General features: G+C 38.5%; 1 protein-coding gene across 2 annotated transcripts in view; it reads left to right on the top strand.

Annotated features, from left to right (window-relative positions):
* LOC124170510 (ceramide kinase) overlaps nucleotides 1-18,905 on the top strand; it is a 143,068-nt gene extending 124,163 nt beyond the window's left edge. For both annotated transcript variants that reach the window (XM_046549280.1, XM_046549279.1), the window contains exons 6-9: nucleotides 1,759-1,917; nucleotides 6,313-6,509; nucleotides 8,255-8,418; nucleotides 14,598-18,905. In XM_046549280.1, the coding sequence (XP_046405236.1) occupies nucleotides 1,759-1,917; nucleotides 6,313-6,509; nucleotides 8,255-8,418; nucleotides 14,598-14,673 (596 nt within the window). In that variant the 3' untranslated portion in view covers nucleotides 14,674-18,905. The remainder of the gene's footprint in view (nucleotides 1-1,758; nucleotides 1,918-6,312; nucleotides 6,510-8,254; nucleotides 8,419-14,597) is intronic.
* Nucleotides 18,906-20,083: the final 1,178 nt, after the last annotated feature.

The raw sequence follows: 20,083 nt of genomic DNA, 5'->3' as shown, positions 1-20,083 counted from the left end.
AACTGAACTGATAGAGATTGTGAATAAAAATAATTGCTCTTAAATCGATACCTCCACTGCAAAGTGCTCAAAAATTGCCCACTGAATCAAACCCGCTCATCTAGTGGCCCAACAATATGAATCCGCTCAGTAGGCAGTGTCCGGAGCATAGGAGAATAGGAGATGAGCGGTTGTGCTCCGGATCCTGCCTGCTGAGTGGATTCGTATTGTTGGGCTGCGAGATGAGCGGATATGATTCGGTGGGCGATTGTTGAGCGTTTTTGCAATGGAGGTATCGAAATGTCTGTGAGTGAATAAAAATAATAATAAAAATATTTTCTCTTGAATTTCTGTGAACTTGGATGGTTCACAATATATGTCTACCATGGCAGCTCTAAATACTTGATGGTAAACATTGAGAGTTAGCATCAGTGTGCTACTATCATAAAATGATGAATCTGAAGTACGAAGTCATATGGACAGTCCTCTTGCATGGTTTTGCTGTAATGAGAAGCCATGGAACACATTAATTTTTGAGTTAATTTTTTCCTGCATATCATGCTCTGTGATTTTAGATTCATTCAATGCAAGATTTGGGTATTCAATTGCACTATTTCTAATCTTTATCTGCACTCTGGGTATGATAATTCCACTGAGGGAAAATCATATGCATTGACCAGAATCCACACCTGGCAAAGCACTACAGAGGCTACGTGGGCATCATTTTTTTATGAGGAATTTTGTTAAATATTCTTTTAAGGCACAGAACTGGCTAATCTTTATTTCCTTGAATAATGACTATGGTGAATGCACTAGCATTCAAAGTTCTGGATTTTCTTGTGGTACAGTGGCACTGTGTGTAAGAAAGCTGTATTGTGATGTAATATGTCTGGCACCATCCACCATTTTCCCCTTTAAAACAAATACAGGTCGACAGAGATTATAGATACCTCATAAGTTTTTTGGTAGAGCATCCAGTGTTAGTTCAGAAGATTCAGTTTCAAATCCTTTTCAGGGAAAAGAAATGGTTTTCCTGTGATTATAGTACCTGGTATGGTCTCACCTTTGCCTCCTTAAAGATAAACATTGCCGGTCTGCAGTCATTTCCTTGAATAATTTATTTGCATGATCCTAGTCATCCTAGAAGATGATATATTTGAAGTTGAAGCTTTAAGCAATATGTTACTTATTTCAATGAACAAAACTTTTTTGTTGCAAATATATACATACATTCACTGCGCCTCCTGTTGTCCATCATCCCCCCACTCCTCTCTACCTGTTCCTACACATTGTCTGTCACACGACTCCGTCTTCAATCAATGCTACAAAGTATCCATTATTGCCTCCCTCCCTCCTACTGACTCCGCCATCAATCTCCACACCCTCAAATTGGCGTGCATTTGGCACTTGCTAGCCAATAGCTTTCTGGGTTTGAAAGTCGCATCCTAACGTCTATTCCTAACCCCCTCTCCCCATACCCCACTCCCCTCTTTTCCCTTGTCCAACACACTCCTTTCCTCCCCATTCTTACTCAAGTTGAGAAAGAAGTCAGTAGTACTTCGAAAGCTTCAAGTTAATTTCCCGTGTGAGTGTTTCTTTTTTCTGTTTCTATATTTATTGATATTGACTTAAAACTATTTATATTTATATATATATATATATATACCTACTCTCTACATTTATATACACTCTTCATACTTCATATTATTAGATTGGCTTTAGGTAATGATTTTCATGGTTTGCTTTAACGTCTCGCTCCCTTTTTTTAATACCTAATAGGGTTCAAGAAGTTGATGGCGAACAAAGGATATGAAGGGGAAATTACTCTGCTGACAGACTCAAGTAATGCTGATAGTGGACCAAAGTGTTTAGAAAACTGTGAACGTTGCCAAAAAGGTTGTGATATTTCTAAGGATAAGCAAAGTCAACAGACTGGAGGTGAGAAAAGAATAACAATTGTGAATAGTTGATCTAGAGCTTTCTTGATGAATTTTGCTGTGGTGTTCATACCACCAATTTATCGATAATGTTGCCAATTTTATTTATTTACTTATGGTTCTCCATGAGTAATCATAAATTTTCTTCTTTTGGGAGCACTTAAGGCTGTGTCATGGTGACTGGTTAAAATTTTAAATTCAATATTAGGGTCAGTAGCACTGCTATGTAGGATACCAAACCATTACTTGTTCAAGAAACATTTTTGTTGAGCATGGTAGACTAGCTCAGGTAGTCTCCCGAAGACCCACATTAATGGTGTCCTTGCTCGTGTCTAATCCACACTTATTGGGAGGGACTTGGGGCAGCCTCCATGGTGGGAGGGGATATGCCCTTAACTGACTGTATGAAGTATAGTTTGAAAGTGTATAAACTTTGCTATTTGATTAGTCTTTCTCTGTGCCATCAATTCAATCATTTTATGATTTAAAGGAATCTTTTGACTGAGACTTCACAATGAAAAATTAGTTATTTACAGGTTACATAATGAATGTGCCTGTCAGACATCAAAACACTGCTGAGTAAACATGAGATTGTGGTGGGATTTCAAAATTTGAGATGCTCTTTGTAGGGTAGTTCGTGCTTATGAAGGAAGGATCAGAAGCATTCTCCTTAGAATTAGTGGGCGGTGATATTTCGGCCACTGCCACTCTTTTTAATCTGCGTGGTAAGGGGTTATGGCAAAATTGTAAAATTATGTAGAAATATGTGTATTAAGTAGTGTTACAGGTGTTCCTTGACGATGATGTACATAATTTTTTGAGCGGGTTTTGCACTGAGTTAAACTCTGCGTAGTGGCTGACTTATAAGTTACCTAACGTCTGAGAAATATGCCTGGCTCATGTTTCTGTGATATTTATCCTTCTGCCTTCACCTTACTGGTTGTTGATTGGTTCCCGCCTTTTCTACCCTACTTATTATGGGGTTCCAAGCTCTGCTTATGGGGAGGCCATGGTTCCTTTTGATGTTGTTGGGGTGGAGGAAGATCTCAATAGCTGCCTTGGTGACACAGTCCCGGTGCCGTTTAGAGCTGCCAAGTTCATACCGTGGAAACGAGACTCCAGGGCGGGCTCGCAAGGTTACACTCCTGGGGCAGGGACTGTAAGAGCGAGCTTTTCTCCTCTGCACCCAGAAGGGGAAGGACGGGAAGGAACAAGGAAGGAGGCGCCGCCGTGATAGGAGCCCGACGACGCCTCCTGGGAGTGGATAGGGAAGGAAGGGAAGGGACGAGGAATCCTGCACCGTCACAGAGGCGGGCGGGTCCTACTATTAGCGAAACCAAGCATACGCAATTAATGTGCCAGCGATTTTAGTGGGTTTTCCTATGAGGAAGAAAAATCCATCGATCAAATCGCTAGATTGCCAAGTACATACAGTTGTATCCTCCCAATGAACAGAATAGGTTTCTGGAATGACATGTTCTATCACCTCTGATGTCTCAGGTTGACAGAGTTGCAAATGCTATCTATGTTATGTCTATCTATTATATATTTTGGTTTCAATTGCCCTCCATGTCTCCTGATGTTGTCTTCACCACATACACAAGGAATGGATCCTATGGTCCAATCCAGTATTTCATAAGAACCAGGTAGGTATCAAGAAGACAGATATTCTATTAGAACGTCTAAAATAACCATACCATTTCAAAGGCCCTTCACGGGACCTCAAATCCATGAGGGAATAACCAAGTAGAAGAAGATGACGAAGACCTACCTGCCATACCTATCTACCGTCTCTAGGAAGAATACGATGTACTAAGTCAGTTAGGATATTTTCCAGACAAACTGTCCACTTGCCTCCTAATAAACCACTAAAACATTGATTCAAAACTCACAAAAGGTTTGGAAAATGTCTATTTTTAAAGATTAAAAAAAATTCCAGAACATTGCACTTGAAAGTATAGATGTATGAGTGCTGAGGAAGGAGGGTAAACAGAGACTGGATGGAGAAGTTGAGATAGATTGAGTGGGAGAGATTGAGAAAGTCTAGTTACGGTGGGTGAGGAGAGGAAACTTATCAAAGAGATACAGAGTAGACAGATGGTTTGGATGGAGTGAGTACCTACTGAGTGGGGAAGAAATACTGAAAGCCATGACTAAAAGGAGAATGTTCGGTAACCAGGGAGGAAGGGAGAGGGTTCATGGAAAGAACAGAGGGGATAAGGGATTGGGACTATGGATTGAAGTGGAAAGTACTATGCAGGAGGCAGGGGTGCAGCTAGGAATTAAGGCTAGGGGGGGTTTGAGGCGCAACTAATACTGGGATGTATGGGGGTATGGCATACCTGCCAGGGTAAGCGGGAGGTGCGAGGACCCTCCGCCAGAAAAAATTGAAGATAAATGGTTAAAAATGGTGAGTTTTACGGCCTTCTGAGGGATATTTTATTAATCCTTACACTATTCCATAATTAATATTAATCCAAATAATTAAAATAGTTTAACTTAAAAAAATGACTGAGCTCTGAGGGGGGGGGTTTATCCCCCAAAACCCCCCCCCTTGCTGCGCCACTGGCAGGAGGGTGCCCAGAACTGGGAGATACATGAAGTGCTTCATGCAAATCTACCTTAACTGGTACATTGATAGGGAGCCCAGGGTGGGCCTCTTGAGGATAAAACCTTGAGGGCAGGAATAAAGTTACAACTTATTTGCCTGGTCACCTCAGGAGGGGGGTAGAGAGGAAGGAAATGGAAAAGAAGAGGCCGCCGCAATGAGAGCCTGACGATGACTCTAGGGTAGGGATAGGTATGGAAGAATATAGAATTATAGAATCTTGACGCCATCACAAAGGCGACTCAAGCTACCACTAGCAAAACCAGATTTTCTGTTCATACAAAATTGGAAGGATATTCTATAATTAGAAAAATCCCATGGAATTTTCTGTAGATACTTAACTGGTACAGATCTTCAATAAAAAAAAATAATTTAGCATTGCATTACGAGGTGATTCAATGTGGTACAATTGTGCTTTAACCCTTCAGCTGTGGGAAATGAATATGTATGAGTGTACTGGTGACAGCAGGAAAAATTTACCAGAGAGGTCTACCATCTCTTCTTACTTATTCTCCTAGGCCCTTCTTAGCTTCATGGCCCAAGTTCCTGCTTTCATGGAAAAGACAATTTGCAACCCTGCCTTCTTACTCAAACTAGTCCTTCCGTCACGTGTTAGTGGTCCCATTCTATTCCCTTGAGGTCTTAGACTGTCCCTCCATTAGCCTCTTAATGTGCTCTGGAGACTGAATGTGAGAAACTAGAAGTATGGTAAATATTTTACCAATCTGGGTAAACATATGTATATGTATCAACCAATGTCCTTGGTGTTCAGTATCTAATTATGTATGCAGAAAATTTTTAACACGCCTCATATACAGCATTTCTCCTAATATAGCCACTCTCTGAATATAGTCCCCCCCCCTAATTTTGAGACTTCAGTTTCAGGAAATAATTTAAAAAATGCATTTGAATATAGTCCCCCCCTTTACTTTTACAATGGGCATTTTTGGAAAAAAGGGGGGACTATATTCAGACATATACGGTAATATTTATTTTGTGGATTTTTGCCAATGAACTAATATCACCAAATCATCTGATATTCCACTAATCTATCCTTAAGTGAGTGGGATCCTTCCTGTGGGCACTCAGGAAATGGATCAGAAGGGGGTTACAAAGATCTTTTTCCTGCTCTATCCCCACCGAGTGTTTCAACCCGAAACAATTCTCCTATCCTATAATTTTCAAATAATTTGTTTACAGCTACAGATGGTCCCATGCTATTGACATTTCCCGCAGCTTTTCAACAGACCTTTCCACAGCAGAAAAGACGGCACTCAGCAATCTGATACAAAATTCATTACATACATTGTCGTTACATCCTCTGACAAAAGAACCACTATTGCAAAGGTCCATGGTTTGATTCCTGGTGCAGGGTCTTTCTCATGGCAATTTATGTATATGGCATATTAATGTTTCAAAAGTTTAATCGTATTTAATGGTTTTTAAACCATACTCTGTAATAATTGAAGAAATTAAAACCGTGATATTAGCACAGATTCTAGTATACTGGGACCAGCCACGATGATAACTTGATGGTATCCCTTGCAATGCACGTTTTTATTGTATGTCTTTTATTGCTAAAAAATGTGATAATAATATTACTATTGCACTCTGTGTTCTGTACAACTGCTGATTTTTCACTATAAGGCACGACTGCCTATGATAATTTCACAGGGATGTGGGTGTCACATTTTATAAAATATGTTGGTGTGGGTATTAGAGAATGTATTCTCTCATTTTAAAGTAAATACATGATATTATTAATTTCTCATCTTCAATGGATTTCAGAGTGGAAGACGGTGAAAGGGAAATTCTTCATGGTGAATGGAACTAATTTGTCATGTGCTTGCCGACGTTGCCCCAATGGAATATCTCCGTTTTGTCACATCGGAGATGGCTGTGTGGATATTGTTTTGATAAAACATACTTCTCTTTTCAATAATTTAAGGCTACTGCTTAGGCTTACCAGCCCTGTAAAGACTGTTGTGAGTATCCACTTTTTTCTCTTATTGCATTTTTGTTCAGGTCAAATCAAGTCTTGTCTTAATGTTTCAAGCAAAAAATTGAACCCATTGCAATCGCCATTGTATAACGTCCTGTGAGTGCTTTGTATCATTGAAGTACGTTAAATTCTTCTACCAAAAGAAATTGAATTTCTCTTGCTGAATGCAGGGGTAGATTTAAGTAGTTGTTTGGGGTATGTGGGGAAGAAATACATCCTTTCTTGCCATGGGACTGTTTTAGCCACCTTCAGTACAAAATTGTCCAATTGTACATTAGTTTCCATTCCACCTTAGTGGTATCTCTCAGCTATAATTAGTTTAAGGTCTGATTTGCATAGAAAAATGGCATTTAGATACATATTTATCAAGCATTTTCAACCATTGTTTGTTGAGTGAAGTAAAAACTTTCATTGGAGAGCTGCTTAAAAGATAATGGTCTTTTAAATTTTACCAGAAATTCCATGGATCCACCTCCCATTCCCTTCTCCCCTGCTGATTGTAATTCAATGATTCAGATGGTTAATGCAATCTTTTTGGCAGTTTAGAAAGTGGCATATAGTCTCTCATGGATATTTCCATTACAAACTTAGCCGAAAGATCTGATTGATTTTTTTCTAAGTTTAATTTTAATTTGCTCAAGGTGCAAATCTATCCCTGTATTTTTGCCTTTGAGTGAACATGTCCGGAGAATGTGTAATACCTCATAGTGGGTGGTGGGCTCCTTGGAGAAGGGAAGAGAACATTCTATCTCAAAACCAATTGCTTTAAATATCACTGTATTTGTATCAAATACTATACATATTGATCATCACTTGGTAAGATATTCACTCACTCCTTTCACGGCATTGTCCCCCCTTCTCTTCATCATAGTCTGGGAGAGATCTCTCTCTCTATGGGATTGCATGCCCTCATATCTTCGGGTCTTAAGTACTTCTCTCCTTACAAGGCAGATGGCAGGAAATGCTGTGTGTATGGAGAGGTTTAGGGTCACTTAGTTTCTTTTGTTCCATTAATATGTAAATACTATAAGATACCCAGCTATGATCTTTTTCAAATATCTTTGCAACTGGCCCAGTCGTGCAAGCTCCAAATATTTCAAGCCACGTTGGGACTGGAGGTGGGAAATGCTACACTAGGGGTGTGAGATGGGGGAGAGAGGTAGGCATCGCCATGTATTCTCAAAAGACTTTGTCCGTGAATGGAAATTAAAGTGTGTCTCAAAAACCTTCCTCCCACTTGGCAACACAGCTACCTAACTCACGCAGTGTACACAACAGAGGTCTGAAAGCGATTGAATTTCCTGGAGGCTAGGCTCCACATATCGCATTTTGGCTGGTTTTCAGGAAGTCGTGTGCCTCCTGCTCTCACCACCTCCTAAAAACTTTGGCCTCCCTCTCAGTAGCAAAGATATTTGAAATGAACTATAAGTTTTTACAACTCTTGATCATATCTTCAATGAGTGCATTAATAAAAAATCCTGATTTAGGCATTGGTACCCAGATTTGTAGGCTACTTACAATGCTTTCATGGCTTACTAAGTTTATACTTGGGTGAGAGAGGAAACTGCTGTGCAAATGTAAACATGATTTTAACTGTAACATTAAATCTGTTTGGCTAAATGAAGGGCTATCTTGATACAATCATTTTCAGAATGCTATCAATTTTTTTCTTAAAATTTTCATAAAAATCATAATTAATGCCTTCTCTTGCTTTTTTTGTGTTTTCAGTTTGATCTTCCTTTTGTGGAAGTGCATAGAGCTAAAGAATTCTTTTTCCGGCCACTCCCAGCTACTGCCTCACGTTCAGAGACAAATCCTCCTCAACACATTCCTGGGATCAGTGTGTGGAACTGTGATGGAGAAGTTATATGGGATCCAAATATTAGAATAAGGTAAATTTTGGTTGAAGAAGATCTGTTTTTTTTTTAATTTTCCAAAATATGCCAGACCTAGTTTTAGAATTGCAGGATGTGTGCATGGCAATTTAACAATTTTTCTTCACTTTGAAATGTTTGCCATTTTGTAAAATGAGAAGTTTGAAACGTAAAATGTGATATGCGTATGCTATTCTAGTTAACCTACGCGTTGTGACCAAAAGTAATGTGTGACCCACCAGTGGGTCACCCAGGACAAAACTCATTTCAGGCCAGAGTGTGACCCGATGGTGACCCATTCTTTTGCCAGACTGGGTGGATCAACACACTTATGTTTCGGCTTGGCAGAGTTGCAAATGCTGTCCAGATTTGTTTAATTTGCCCTCCCTGTAACACCAATGTAGACTTTCCACATTTACAGTGAATGGAACCTTTTGTTCAATCCAGTCTTCTGTGTTGACCAGGTATCAAGAAGACAGGCAATCCTTCACTCTTTTACTGCCACCAGGTCGATATGTCGGCTCTTGCTGGTTGAGCAAAATCTGCCAGGGGCCGATTTATCGGCCCGCATTATTTCACTTTTTTTAAATGATTGTGGCCTTTTCAACAGCTGTAATTTATGTGAACCCCCATAATCTATCTATGGTTACAAGATGTAAATATATCTTAAGAATTGGAAAAAAAATCTAGACATATTTAATAAAATTAAGTAGCTGAAAAATGTTTAAATCTGAAATGTTGCTAATTCTGGAAAAAAACCTTGGCGGTCTTCGCACATCCCACCTGAAATGGGCTGGCAGTAAAAGGGTTAAGTGTGTGTATAATAACCATACCATTTCAAAGGCCCTTCACAGGACCTCAGATCCATGACAGAATAACCAGGCAGAAGTAAATAACCAGAGGTTGGTACCACGCAAAATGGCTGACCATCTACAACTTAACCCACAACTGAGAAAATCTGTCATTGTGCTATTTTGTATGAAGCATGTAGCATTCAATGTGTTATAGGACACCACACCCTGAATTCACTTCAGAATTGAGTTTGACAACTTAAATTGAAAAAAATGGTATTGGCACCACCTGGGTAAGGTTCCTATGTTGCTGTGTCTGACACTGACTTCAGTCTTATGCCCAGATTGTGAAAGTCTTGAAATTGGCATTGTCAAGTCCTGTCAGTGGGCCTATGCCTTGAGGCAGTGTACTGGAAGGGCCTCAAAATGAAGTAACTCTGGCATAGTCCCTTGCTCGAGGGCTCGAATCGTGGCTGCCCAATGTTCCTACCAGTGGCGGCTCATGAGTCAAATGCTTGGGGGGCACACTTCACCGGGGGGATCAAAATTTTTGTATATTTTGTGTATTTTAGTGAGTTTTCAAGGCTATCTACGTATTAAATTTGTTTAATTTAAAATAATATAATTTAAATATTTATGATGATAAAATTTAAACCAAAACAAGGTATTCTGCAACTCTGCAACACCAAATAGATGCCAGATTATAATACCGCCAGCCGTAGTGGCGATGTCAACTCACTAGATACGTTGCTCTGCGCATGCTCGGGCGGCTTCCCAAGACTTCCATAAGGCACAAGCTTAGACACGTCATAGCACCAACAGCCCCCACCACTACCACTCTTCATATAACGGCATAGCGATGGATTGGGACGTTCTGGCCAGTGCCCCATGCTACAAATGCGAACTTCTCGTGCTATTTTTCCGTGTTTTCCCTACATATTTGATGTATGCGATTGAAAAAAACACTTTGATTAATTAGATGTGTTATTATAATTGAATGGGTATAGAATTTTTTTTCCTTTTTCAAATCTTTGGGAGGGGCGGCATCCGAGAGCCCTTATGGGCATGCCATCACTGGTTCTTACTCTTTTCCTTCACCCGCTTCTATTGGCGAGAGGCTGCTGAGTGTGGTGCCACTTTTATGTGACATTTAGAAGGTGAACTAAGGTATGACCCACCTGTGTGTCCCACCACAGTCTGAACTCAGTGAGGGAGATCCAGTTCCCGATGGAAAAAGTTAAGTAGCTGTGTGTATGGTTTGAATAATGTGTTAATGCTCTTAGATAGTGAAGTGATGACCATAGGTTCTGCAGAAGGTCATAGGCCAGCTGATGCTGGACAAGGAGAAATGCCAAACTGAAAAGCGCTGAATCTTCGCCACCATTCCCTATGTCACTGGCACAAGTGGAAACATCTCCAGGCTCCTGGAGAAGAAGGGCATTGACACAAGATTCAACAACGTGACAAAAATAAGCCAGATAATTCCGAGGCCCAAATGTGAGATCCCACAAAATTCCCACGAAGGGGTATTCTGTTTACCTTGCTCATGTGGAAAATTCTGTATTGGCGAGACATGCAGGTCCACGAAGGAGCACAATAGGGCAACACAGAATAAGAAACTCAATGTATCAGCAGTCGCCGAACACACCTGGAGCAAATTAGGACTCAACATAAAATTTGTCAAAGTCAAAATCATCGACAAGGAAAGAAGATATTATCCCAGGCTAAACAGGGAGTCAACTGAGATCACCGAGATGCCACAAATATGGAGAACATCGAAAATGGATACCATCTGACCAACATGTGCAAGAGAGTTTTCCAGAAATCACAGCGCAATAGCAAGACCGGCCAATCACAGTGCAACAATGAGAGAACGAGCGCTCTATAAATGTAGCCAAAGTGCCTATACAGCACTTCGACCTGGAGACATCTGGTGGAATCCCCGAAAAACTGTCGTCAACCTCTGGTAACCAATGAATAACCAGAAAATGGAGAGATCCGGAAATCCAGAATGCCATAGAAGACTATGAGCCAAAAAGATGATAGGGCCAGGCTATCAGGCAGGATGATGACTCACTATAGCAATGTAGGCCCAAAATTGCACGAGGACGGTAACCCCTCATAGGGTTTTCATAGAATCTGTGATAAATTGAACTCCTTTAGTAATTATTCAAGGAATAATCATGTTCAAGCCAGCAGTGTACATTTATCGAGTCACTTGCCAGTACTCTTGTTGTGTAAAAATTCCACTGGTGAAACAGCATATGACTGGTCTGAGATTTGTAGCTGGATTTCATGAATTCACTCCTGTTGTTGAATTTGAAGTACCAAGGCATATTCTTTTCCTATGGAGTTTTTTTTGGCTTCTAGAGTACAAGACTGTTTATACTGCCAAACACACAATGTCACAATGGAGCATGTTTGTGTATGCAGCTTCTCAGTCCTGACTCTGAAGCTAGAACTGTGAATGCATGTTTACAAAGTCATTATTCAAGGAATAGCTACAGAATAGCCAGCTGGGTATCTTTACTGAGTCACCCACAAGTCCATAATTCTATGTGGAATTTTTGCACAATCACTGGAATGGCAGAGGAATTATTTGCATAAAATATGTATAGATCATGTGATGAAGCATGTGAATGTGAAGGACTATGTGAGTTTGGAAGTATTAGCATAGTAAGAGAACTGACTAGAGATCTGTGGAGTGGAGTGGAGTGGAGAGCTGTGTCAAACATATCTTAGAATAGGTATGGTATGGTATTTAGAGGAGGTGACCGATGGCTAAGGTCATTTGTGCCATAAGGAAAGGTGGGGAGGGAAGGGTGGAGAGAGACCCAGCAGTAGCCTACTCTTAACCCTGTCCTGCCGGTGCCTGCAATAGGAAAAAGTTTTCCAAGTACCATAAGAATATTTGAAACCTCTCTGTGCAGAGTTCTTTTTTGGAGTGAAGTTACCCTGTTATTTTCATCCCTCAGATTTGGCACCCAACTCAACGGGGTGCACATCCCTTACCCTGGCCACAGGACTAGACCCTCTAAACCTGTCTTAGCATGAACCCACAGTCAACTTATTGCATTACCAGTGTTTTTTTCGACCAAATATTACATTTGATTTTCAACAATTTACTCTTCTAAAGGAATTACTTACTCACATTTTTTCAAGAATTGTGGAATTATATGGATTTCTAGCGTTAATAACAACAAAGTTAGTGAACACAAGGCACTAAAACTATTATTTCAGAAGTCCATTATTTTAATGCTAAAAGTTTGTTTTTTTATTATTTAAATTGCTTGCGCCCAGAAAATAAACAAGGATTCATTTCAAATAAAAAATATTCAAAGTATGAAAAACTGAAAAACCTCTGCCACCGCCAGGATTTGAACCTGGACCATAGGGATGGGTAGCCAGCACTCTAGCCACCATACCAACCCAATCCTCTCCTGGAATAATAGCCTAGGAAGAATTTCCTTTGATGAAGGTGAAGTTTTGGCAAAAGAAAAATGCTCTTTCTGTAGACTGGTGAGGAAAGCTATCGAAACTATGAATCGTTACTACTTCAATCAATAAGGATGGATACAACATGCTCTCAGCATGATATGAGCTCTGACAGCACTGACCAATGGAATACAAGGCTAAGGAATACATCACTTAGCACTTTGTATTCCTGCTAGAATGCAATGCCTGAAGAGGTCTCAAAGATCGGGGACGAAACTGCTGTCTATCTAAGTCTGACAACATGATGGGATATGTGAAAGTGCACACTGACACCATGAGTGAAGGATGCCTGCTGTGTTACAATCTTAGGATTGTGAAACTGCTGGCTTGTGATGATAGTGAGGTGCAATCCCTCTGGTTAGAATAATTATTATCTCTCCTGGAAGTAATCACTATCACTGCAATCACTCAATCATTGATACATTAGTTGGTGTCATTACTTTTAATGGCAAACTACTGGTGTCATGGGGGAAAGCCAAATGCAGTACAAAGAAAGAGAACAGTGGGTGCAGTTAGAATGCCAGGCATTAACAGTTTGTGTTTTTCTTTTAATCAATGAAGTTGGTATAAGATACTTTTGATCTAATTTGTAATTTATTGGATGATCTTGATGGCCTTGGTGGGCCAGTCCCAACTCCCAGATAAGCTTTTACCCCCTCCCTTCAATCCTCCATGGATATTAGGACGAGTGAGGTTAGCCTGTGGGGCGACACACACGTAATTTTTTCCTGGGTTGGAGGAGCCACGACCTTCGTCCACCACTCCAATCCAGATGTGGGAACGTGGATATCAAGCGACCAGTGCCATTCGATTTGCATTAAATAATAAAACTGAAGGCTTCTAGAGGAATCACCGCATAAGGTGACAAATCTCCCCCCTTAAATAACCGGGTGCGAGTCCAATTTCTTTTTGACATATACCAATTTTAATAAATGAAAACATGAGAACAAGAAATAACCCTCAAAACACAAAATACCCTTTGAATAGTACAACAAACTGCAGTAATGATGAACAATGAGATTTTACACCCTTTAGCAAAGCCTTTAAAAGAAAACGACTTAATCGTCAAGGCAATTTAGATAGATAGTGTACAGTGAGAGATTAATAAAATGGTTCTTCTTCTTCACCCTTACATGCATTGGAGCATGAAGCACGCACTAGAGCACACTTTTTTAAGCTTTAGAAAGCTCCACTCGGGGAAATAAGGGAATGGGGCGTGGTTCGCTTACGCTTCCTTTCCAGTGAGGATCAACTGTAGAAGATACTCTGACAAATAGATGGTGGATTGCCTCTGCTGGATCGTGGCAGGTACTTTTTCCAAGACTTTGACACCCGAATGCATAGGAACAGGCGTAGCGTTGTCCGAAAACAAAGGCCTTCCCCCACTTTTCCTCCTCTCGGCGTGTTAACACCGTTGTGCGTCCACTAGAACCTTTCTCTCTCTTTCTACGTCACTCTCTGCCTCGTCTCCTTGTGCGTATCCCTTTTTATTCATCACTCACTACCCTACATTCCCCGCACTAACATCGTCTGCACTGGGCATGAACAGCGATGGCAGAGTGGGAACTAGGCGAATTAATTTCCATCACTTTCAGTGTTCATTTGTTCACTTATACCCTCATTCGAAAAGATACAAGAAAAAAACAATGCACACAATAATAAGTAAAGCAACAAAATTAACTAACACAACGAAATAAGCCTTTTGGCTGTTATTTATGGGGTGCCGTTACACTTGGTACCATTGGGCAAGAAAATGAAAAAACCTTACTCTACTTTTTTTCATTTCCAATGCATTTGTGGCACTAGTTATCTTTGCAGTAAGTTGTACTTTTTATATTCTAAGCAGTTTCATCAAATAAATGTCACCATTTATTCTGCTGCAAAAACTTTAAAATGAAAATTATTTTCTAGGGTGCATCGTCAGTTGATAAAGATGTTTGCGAGGGGAATGGAGGAGCCGATGGAAGTTCCATTTTGCTCCTTTTGATTCAGCCCTTACAACAAGGAAAAGGAGCTGATTTGAAATAATATTTTAAGGGTAATCTGAAGACTTACCTGTGTTATAGTGAGATCTGCAATGAATCCAAATGGCATTATTGGCTAGGTAAAAATGGGTATCATCCTGTTATCACTTTATTTTGAAACTGTTGGTTGTGCTATTAGTATAGTCAAATTAGAGATTTATCTCTGAAAAGAAGGCAGAAGGTGAAACAAATATCTGCTCATAATCAAGGAGGAGGAATTGTGGGAATTGCCAGCCTACATAATGATTTTTATGCTGTCTCAAAATGGCTGAAAAATGACTTGCCTCTGTATGAGTCATAATCTTTTCCGGCATAGTATTTATGTATGCTAAATGGTGGTATTTTAAATGAAAGATCTCATATATATTTTTTCTTTTTCTGCTATCACTTATTCTTGCCTGTGAGACATACATTTATATTTCGTCCATTTGAATGTTTAATATGATTGGTGCTCAATGTATGTTTAGGGCTGAAATATTTTTAGGGAACAGTATTTGGCCTTTAGTTTTGGAACATTTTAATTAAGAATTTTCTATAATCAGTATCATGTGATTATTGTGTGATCTAATCCATTTTATTGTGGCGGAAATTAATGATTGTAATGATCAGGGTTCATAATTTGCGTTGATTTCCATTCCGGAGCTTTCATATAACTTTGGTGAAAATTATTGCACTTTAAGAACACTAAATATGCTGAGAACAAGGTATTTTATCAAAAGTTTTGGAAGTATTACTTACAAGTGATAAAATATTTGAAAATATTGTTGCTACATGCATAAGGGATTCTTTTGGACTTGCATCTCTAATTTTACCATTTTAGGGTTAATCATCAACAACGCTGCAAAGTCTAAATTATACAAGATACAATTAACTGAGGTCTTCAAAACAATGTTAGCATAGCGTATTGCTTCTTTTCTGAGTGGGGGTTAAAATGAAACCTTTCCTTATTTTATTTGTGAATCAAATGCGATTATTATTCTAAATTTTATGGTAATGATTTGATAGAAAAAAATGTATGTGCCGTTCTTCTAGTATGGGTTTATATAGGCTATATATATTGGTGAGGAAGAAGTAAGACCTCAGTAAATTGAACCAGTATAACTTTAGCTCCTCTGAAAACCTTATGTTCTATGTTGTGGTAGAAAAATTGCCAGTGGACCATAGACTGTTAAGGTTTATTTTATGTTAAACTTATTGTCTAAAAATATTAGAAAAGCATTCCTTGAACTGAACTTCTGCATAAAGGAAGTGGTCGTTGTTTTCCTGGAGCTGGTGAACATGGGAACAGTATTATATACTTATTGAGAATGCTTGTATCAGATTAATTATGGGTTTGATGCATCCCATATGCACTTACTGTGTGCCTTTAAGTTTTATTTATTTGACTTAGTCACTGTTTGTTATTGCACATTTCTTTTTTATGAATTTCATGGTTAAAAAGGCGTGTTGGAACAACTATTTACTTTGTTGAATTTGAATACTGATTTAGGGTGTTATAGTGTCCCATTAAGTAAGTAGTGCTGAGTGGAGTACCACATCTAATTTTTGTGTATGCCTACTTGGCTAGAAGTTGTTAACGTATTCTGGCTGTAGGATTCCTCCAGAAAATAATAGGCAACAGGATGGAATTTCTTTTCATTCTTCTCTGCAATAGAATTACTGAGCAGCTGCTAAAATTGATGTTCATTTAAATGAATAATCTCTTGCTCTACATCTCATGAATGTGGAGCAACAATATTTTTTGTCTTTTATTGTAATTGATTAATTGATTTTTATTGGTTAATGTTAGAGCTTTATGAATATGTACTTGAATATTTTATCAAATCTACTCAAAGTGGACGTAACTTGATTAGATTTGTCTGCAAGTCAGAACAGGGGCAGATTAAGGATAGAGGTAAAAGGATGGGGGCTCCACTCCCGTAATTTCTGGAAAACAAAAAAATGGCAATCTTAATGGCGGCTTTCCAATGGAAGTTTCTATTTTACCTCCTTGAAAAATATTGTTTAAAAATGATTGTTGGATATCTGAAAGCCTACGTATATGAGACCTTAAACGAAATATTATTCGTCTAAGGTCTCAAATAAGGTTTGCATTGCTGGGAGGTATTGCATGCCATCAAAGCCCTGTGAAAAGTTGTGCCCCCCTCCAAAATGACGAGCTTAATATGCATTTTGGGTTAGAAGGCTGCAATACTGAAAGACAAGAAATATTAAGTTAATCTCTGAAAAACATAATCAGGTGCTCTTTAGCTTGTGGGCTCAAAAATTATTTTGTGGGCATAAGTATTTATACTTTAATGAGAAATGAACTCAATTTGAAAATGGTCCATGTTTCGTATAGGAGGAAACATTTCAGTTTTAATGCAATAACTTAACAATTTATTAATTTTGATTTATCTGTATTTAGGAATTTTTATTTTAATTGAATCTAAATGAAACTTCTTGATTTGCACTGTATTATAAAACATGTAATAAAACACTATTCCAGTGTATATATGAGGGCAAGTGTCCATCCTTGGTGTATTTTGAGTTTTTATTTAGGATTAAATGTAGGATTAAATGACATGGGAGATGTGCCACATTCTGGGAAAATAGTTTAGCTAAGAAATAATACTTGTCAGTGATAATTAAAAATGAAAATATGATGCAAGCTATCCTGAAGAGATATGATATGCTGAAGATAAGATATACTGCTTATGCTGAAAAATAAATGAATTTAGTTTTAAAAGTATCCATCTGGATTTTAGATGGTGCTCCTGTGACAGTTGGATTGTGTGCATGGCACTTACTGCGTGGTAGGATGAATTATCTTTTTGGCAGAAGGATTTTCTTATTCCACTGGGGAGGGGATCAGGAAAAATATGAAGAAATATACAAACACGTACTTTTTGTGGTATTTCATGGGAGATGTTTCTTGAAAAATAATTCTTTGCCTAAGTAATTCTAGCTAACAGTGTGAATAATATATGACCATGCCTTGGTTGCTATTAAAATTAAGTTATCAACTTGTGCATCCTTCATAATCTCAGAATGGCAATTCAGCAAAAGTTTGTAGACTAAATGATCCTACATGGATAAAATTTTATTTTCCCGGTAAATGTTTTGTTGTAGCTCACTTGATAAAAATGGCCTCAAACTTTATGACTGTATGCTTTGATATGGTTAAAAACCTGTTATCAAACCTGGTATCTGTATTTACATTGTTGTAAAGTTGTGGGGCTGATGTCTTATATTGTTTTATCACACCAATGAATGTGGTGGTTACTCAGAGATGAATAAGATAATTTTTGGGACAAAACATTTGGATGAAGAATTATTTATTGGAAGCTCGCAGCTACAACCTATTTTAAATGGGTTCTGCTTGTTGGTTTGTATGGTGCACATTTGCAGTTTCAGTTTCCACTGAATTTCATTCTGCATGTAAGAGTAACTCATTTCACTCAGATTTTTGAACCAGAACAATTCTTTTGAATGGGTTTAGTGGAACAATATTATAATTTTCAGATTTATTGTAAATTATAGGATGGGTTTGGCATGTAAACTATGAATGATTTGTTGAAAGATTACATGCATATTTTTTGTCAAAACCTAAGTGCAAACTGTCATGAAATTTTTGGAACTATGGAGGATTTCATGTTAATAATGAGTTGATTCCATTTACCCTTGGAAGATACCATTAATTTCATTCCAATTGTTATATGGATGCATTAAAAGTAGAATATTATGCTCTTCTGCATAGTGTTGAGTAATACCTACCTTGTGGATTTTGCAATAATTTGGTTGTATTATATTGTTTCATAGTACAAAGTTCGTTTAAAAATCCATGTTGGACGGAAGTTAGTATTAATGATACACATTGTTGAATAAAGCTGTTGTGAAATTTTAGTGTTCCCGTTTGATCCTTGTGACAAATCATTTTCTGGCTCTTTGATCCATGTTGTGCTCAAGATTTTACTCTGTTTTCCTATTTCTTGTAAATGTTGGACTGTACTGTTGAAGGTATACATATTTAATATGGATTCATTGTTTGTGGACTGGCCTCAAATATGTTGGAAACTTATGATGCACTTACTTTGGTGATTCGTCCTTGGATCCAGAAAACCTTATGCATGCAGGAGAGCTGACTTATCTGTTTTGTATTATATTGCCTTCATGGCACTTTTCCTTGCTTATTAAACAGTTTTTGATATACAGACTTGAGATTATATGTACAACTTCCTTTGAATGGATGAATTTTTTGTCATATACTATGTCATTGTTGATTCTCTCCTAGGTTACGCAAAAGGAGGTATCATGAGAGTGATATGGAATCAAGTAAGTTGCTTTCTGAAATTGGAGAGGGATGCTTTGAAATATGTCACAGCAGGAAATTTGTTAGTTTGCTCCATCAAAGTCCCTGTTGGGAATTGGAAATGAGATCCTTCACCAATTTTTGTTTTCATTGTCATTTGTGATAGAGTGTAAAATAATGGAGAGATCAATGAGTTATTCTAGCAAAAAACTGACAGCTTAAACCTTTTAGCAGATAAGTTGATGACGTCAGAAGCTCATGCTGAGTGGGCCCCCGTTTTGTAGCTACTCATGGACCTTGTGAATCGACTTCTCATTGATCAATCTTGTTTTTACTGTTTTGATTTCTTCTCCCAATGAAAGGTACTCCATAAATAGTTAGTGAAATGGAACTCAAATGATGCCACCAATGCATGGAAAACGGGAGGCAAGTTTTGCGTTTAAATATTTTAAACTTATGAGAGTAACTTGGTAATTGGCCCATCTTGATTTAATTCTGCTTCTTGCTTTCAATATGATCTACTAGGAATGCAATAGCTACATCTATAGGCTGTCAATTATTGATTCAAGGAAGAAGTATTATAGTAAAAACTGTGCTGGGGCTGCACTATGACTGTGCTATGGCAGCTGCACTGTGACTATGCTATGGCAACTGCACTGTGACTGTGCTATGGCAACTGCACTGTGGCTGTGCTATAACTGTACTGCGATGTTTCAATTTAAGTGCAGTTTAAGTAGAGTCACAGTACAGTCCTTTTAGCACAGTTACAGTGCAGATTAAGTACAGTCGCAGCACAGATTTTTTTGTATGTGTCTACCCAGGTACGTTGTTCCTCTACATTTAAATACCCCCGTACGCAATGTGATAAAGTACCAGTGTACTTGGTGTGAAATATGTACCTAAGTAGGATGTCCCGTCCCTATCCACCATCCTTTTTTCTTGCAGTGTTTTTGACGTAGTTTGTTCTCTATAAATATGATCTCTGCCATGGAAATTTCTGTAGCGTGTCAGAAATGGTGGGCCATTTCAAATTTTGGATGCATTATTAAGGAGTTGATACCACTGTTCTGCAAAAACATAGT

Source organism: Ischnura elegans, chromosome X (assembly GCF_921293095.1).
Source record: "Ischnura elegans chromosome X, ioIscEleg1.1, whole genome shotgun sequence".
Classification (NCBI taxonomy): domain Eukaryota; kingdom Metazoa; phylum Arthropoda; class Insecta; order Odonata; family Coenagrionidae; genus Ischnura; species Ischnura elegans.
This window is presented reverse-complemented; position numbering and strand designations above follow the sequence as displayed.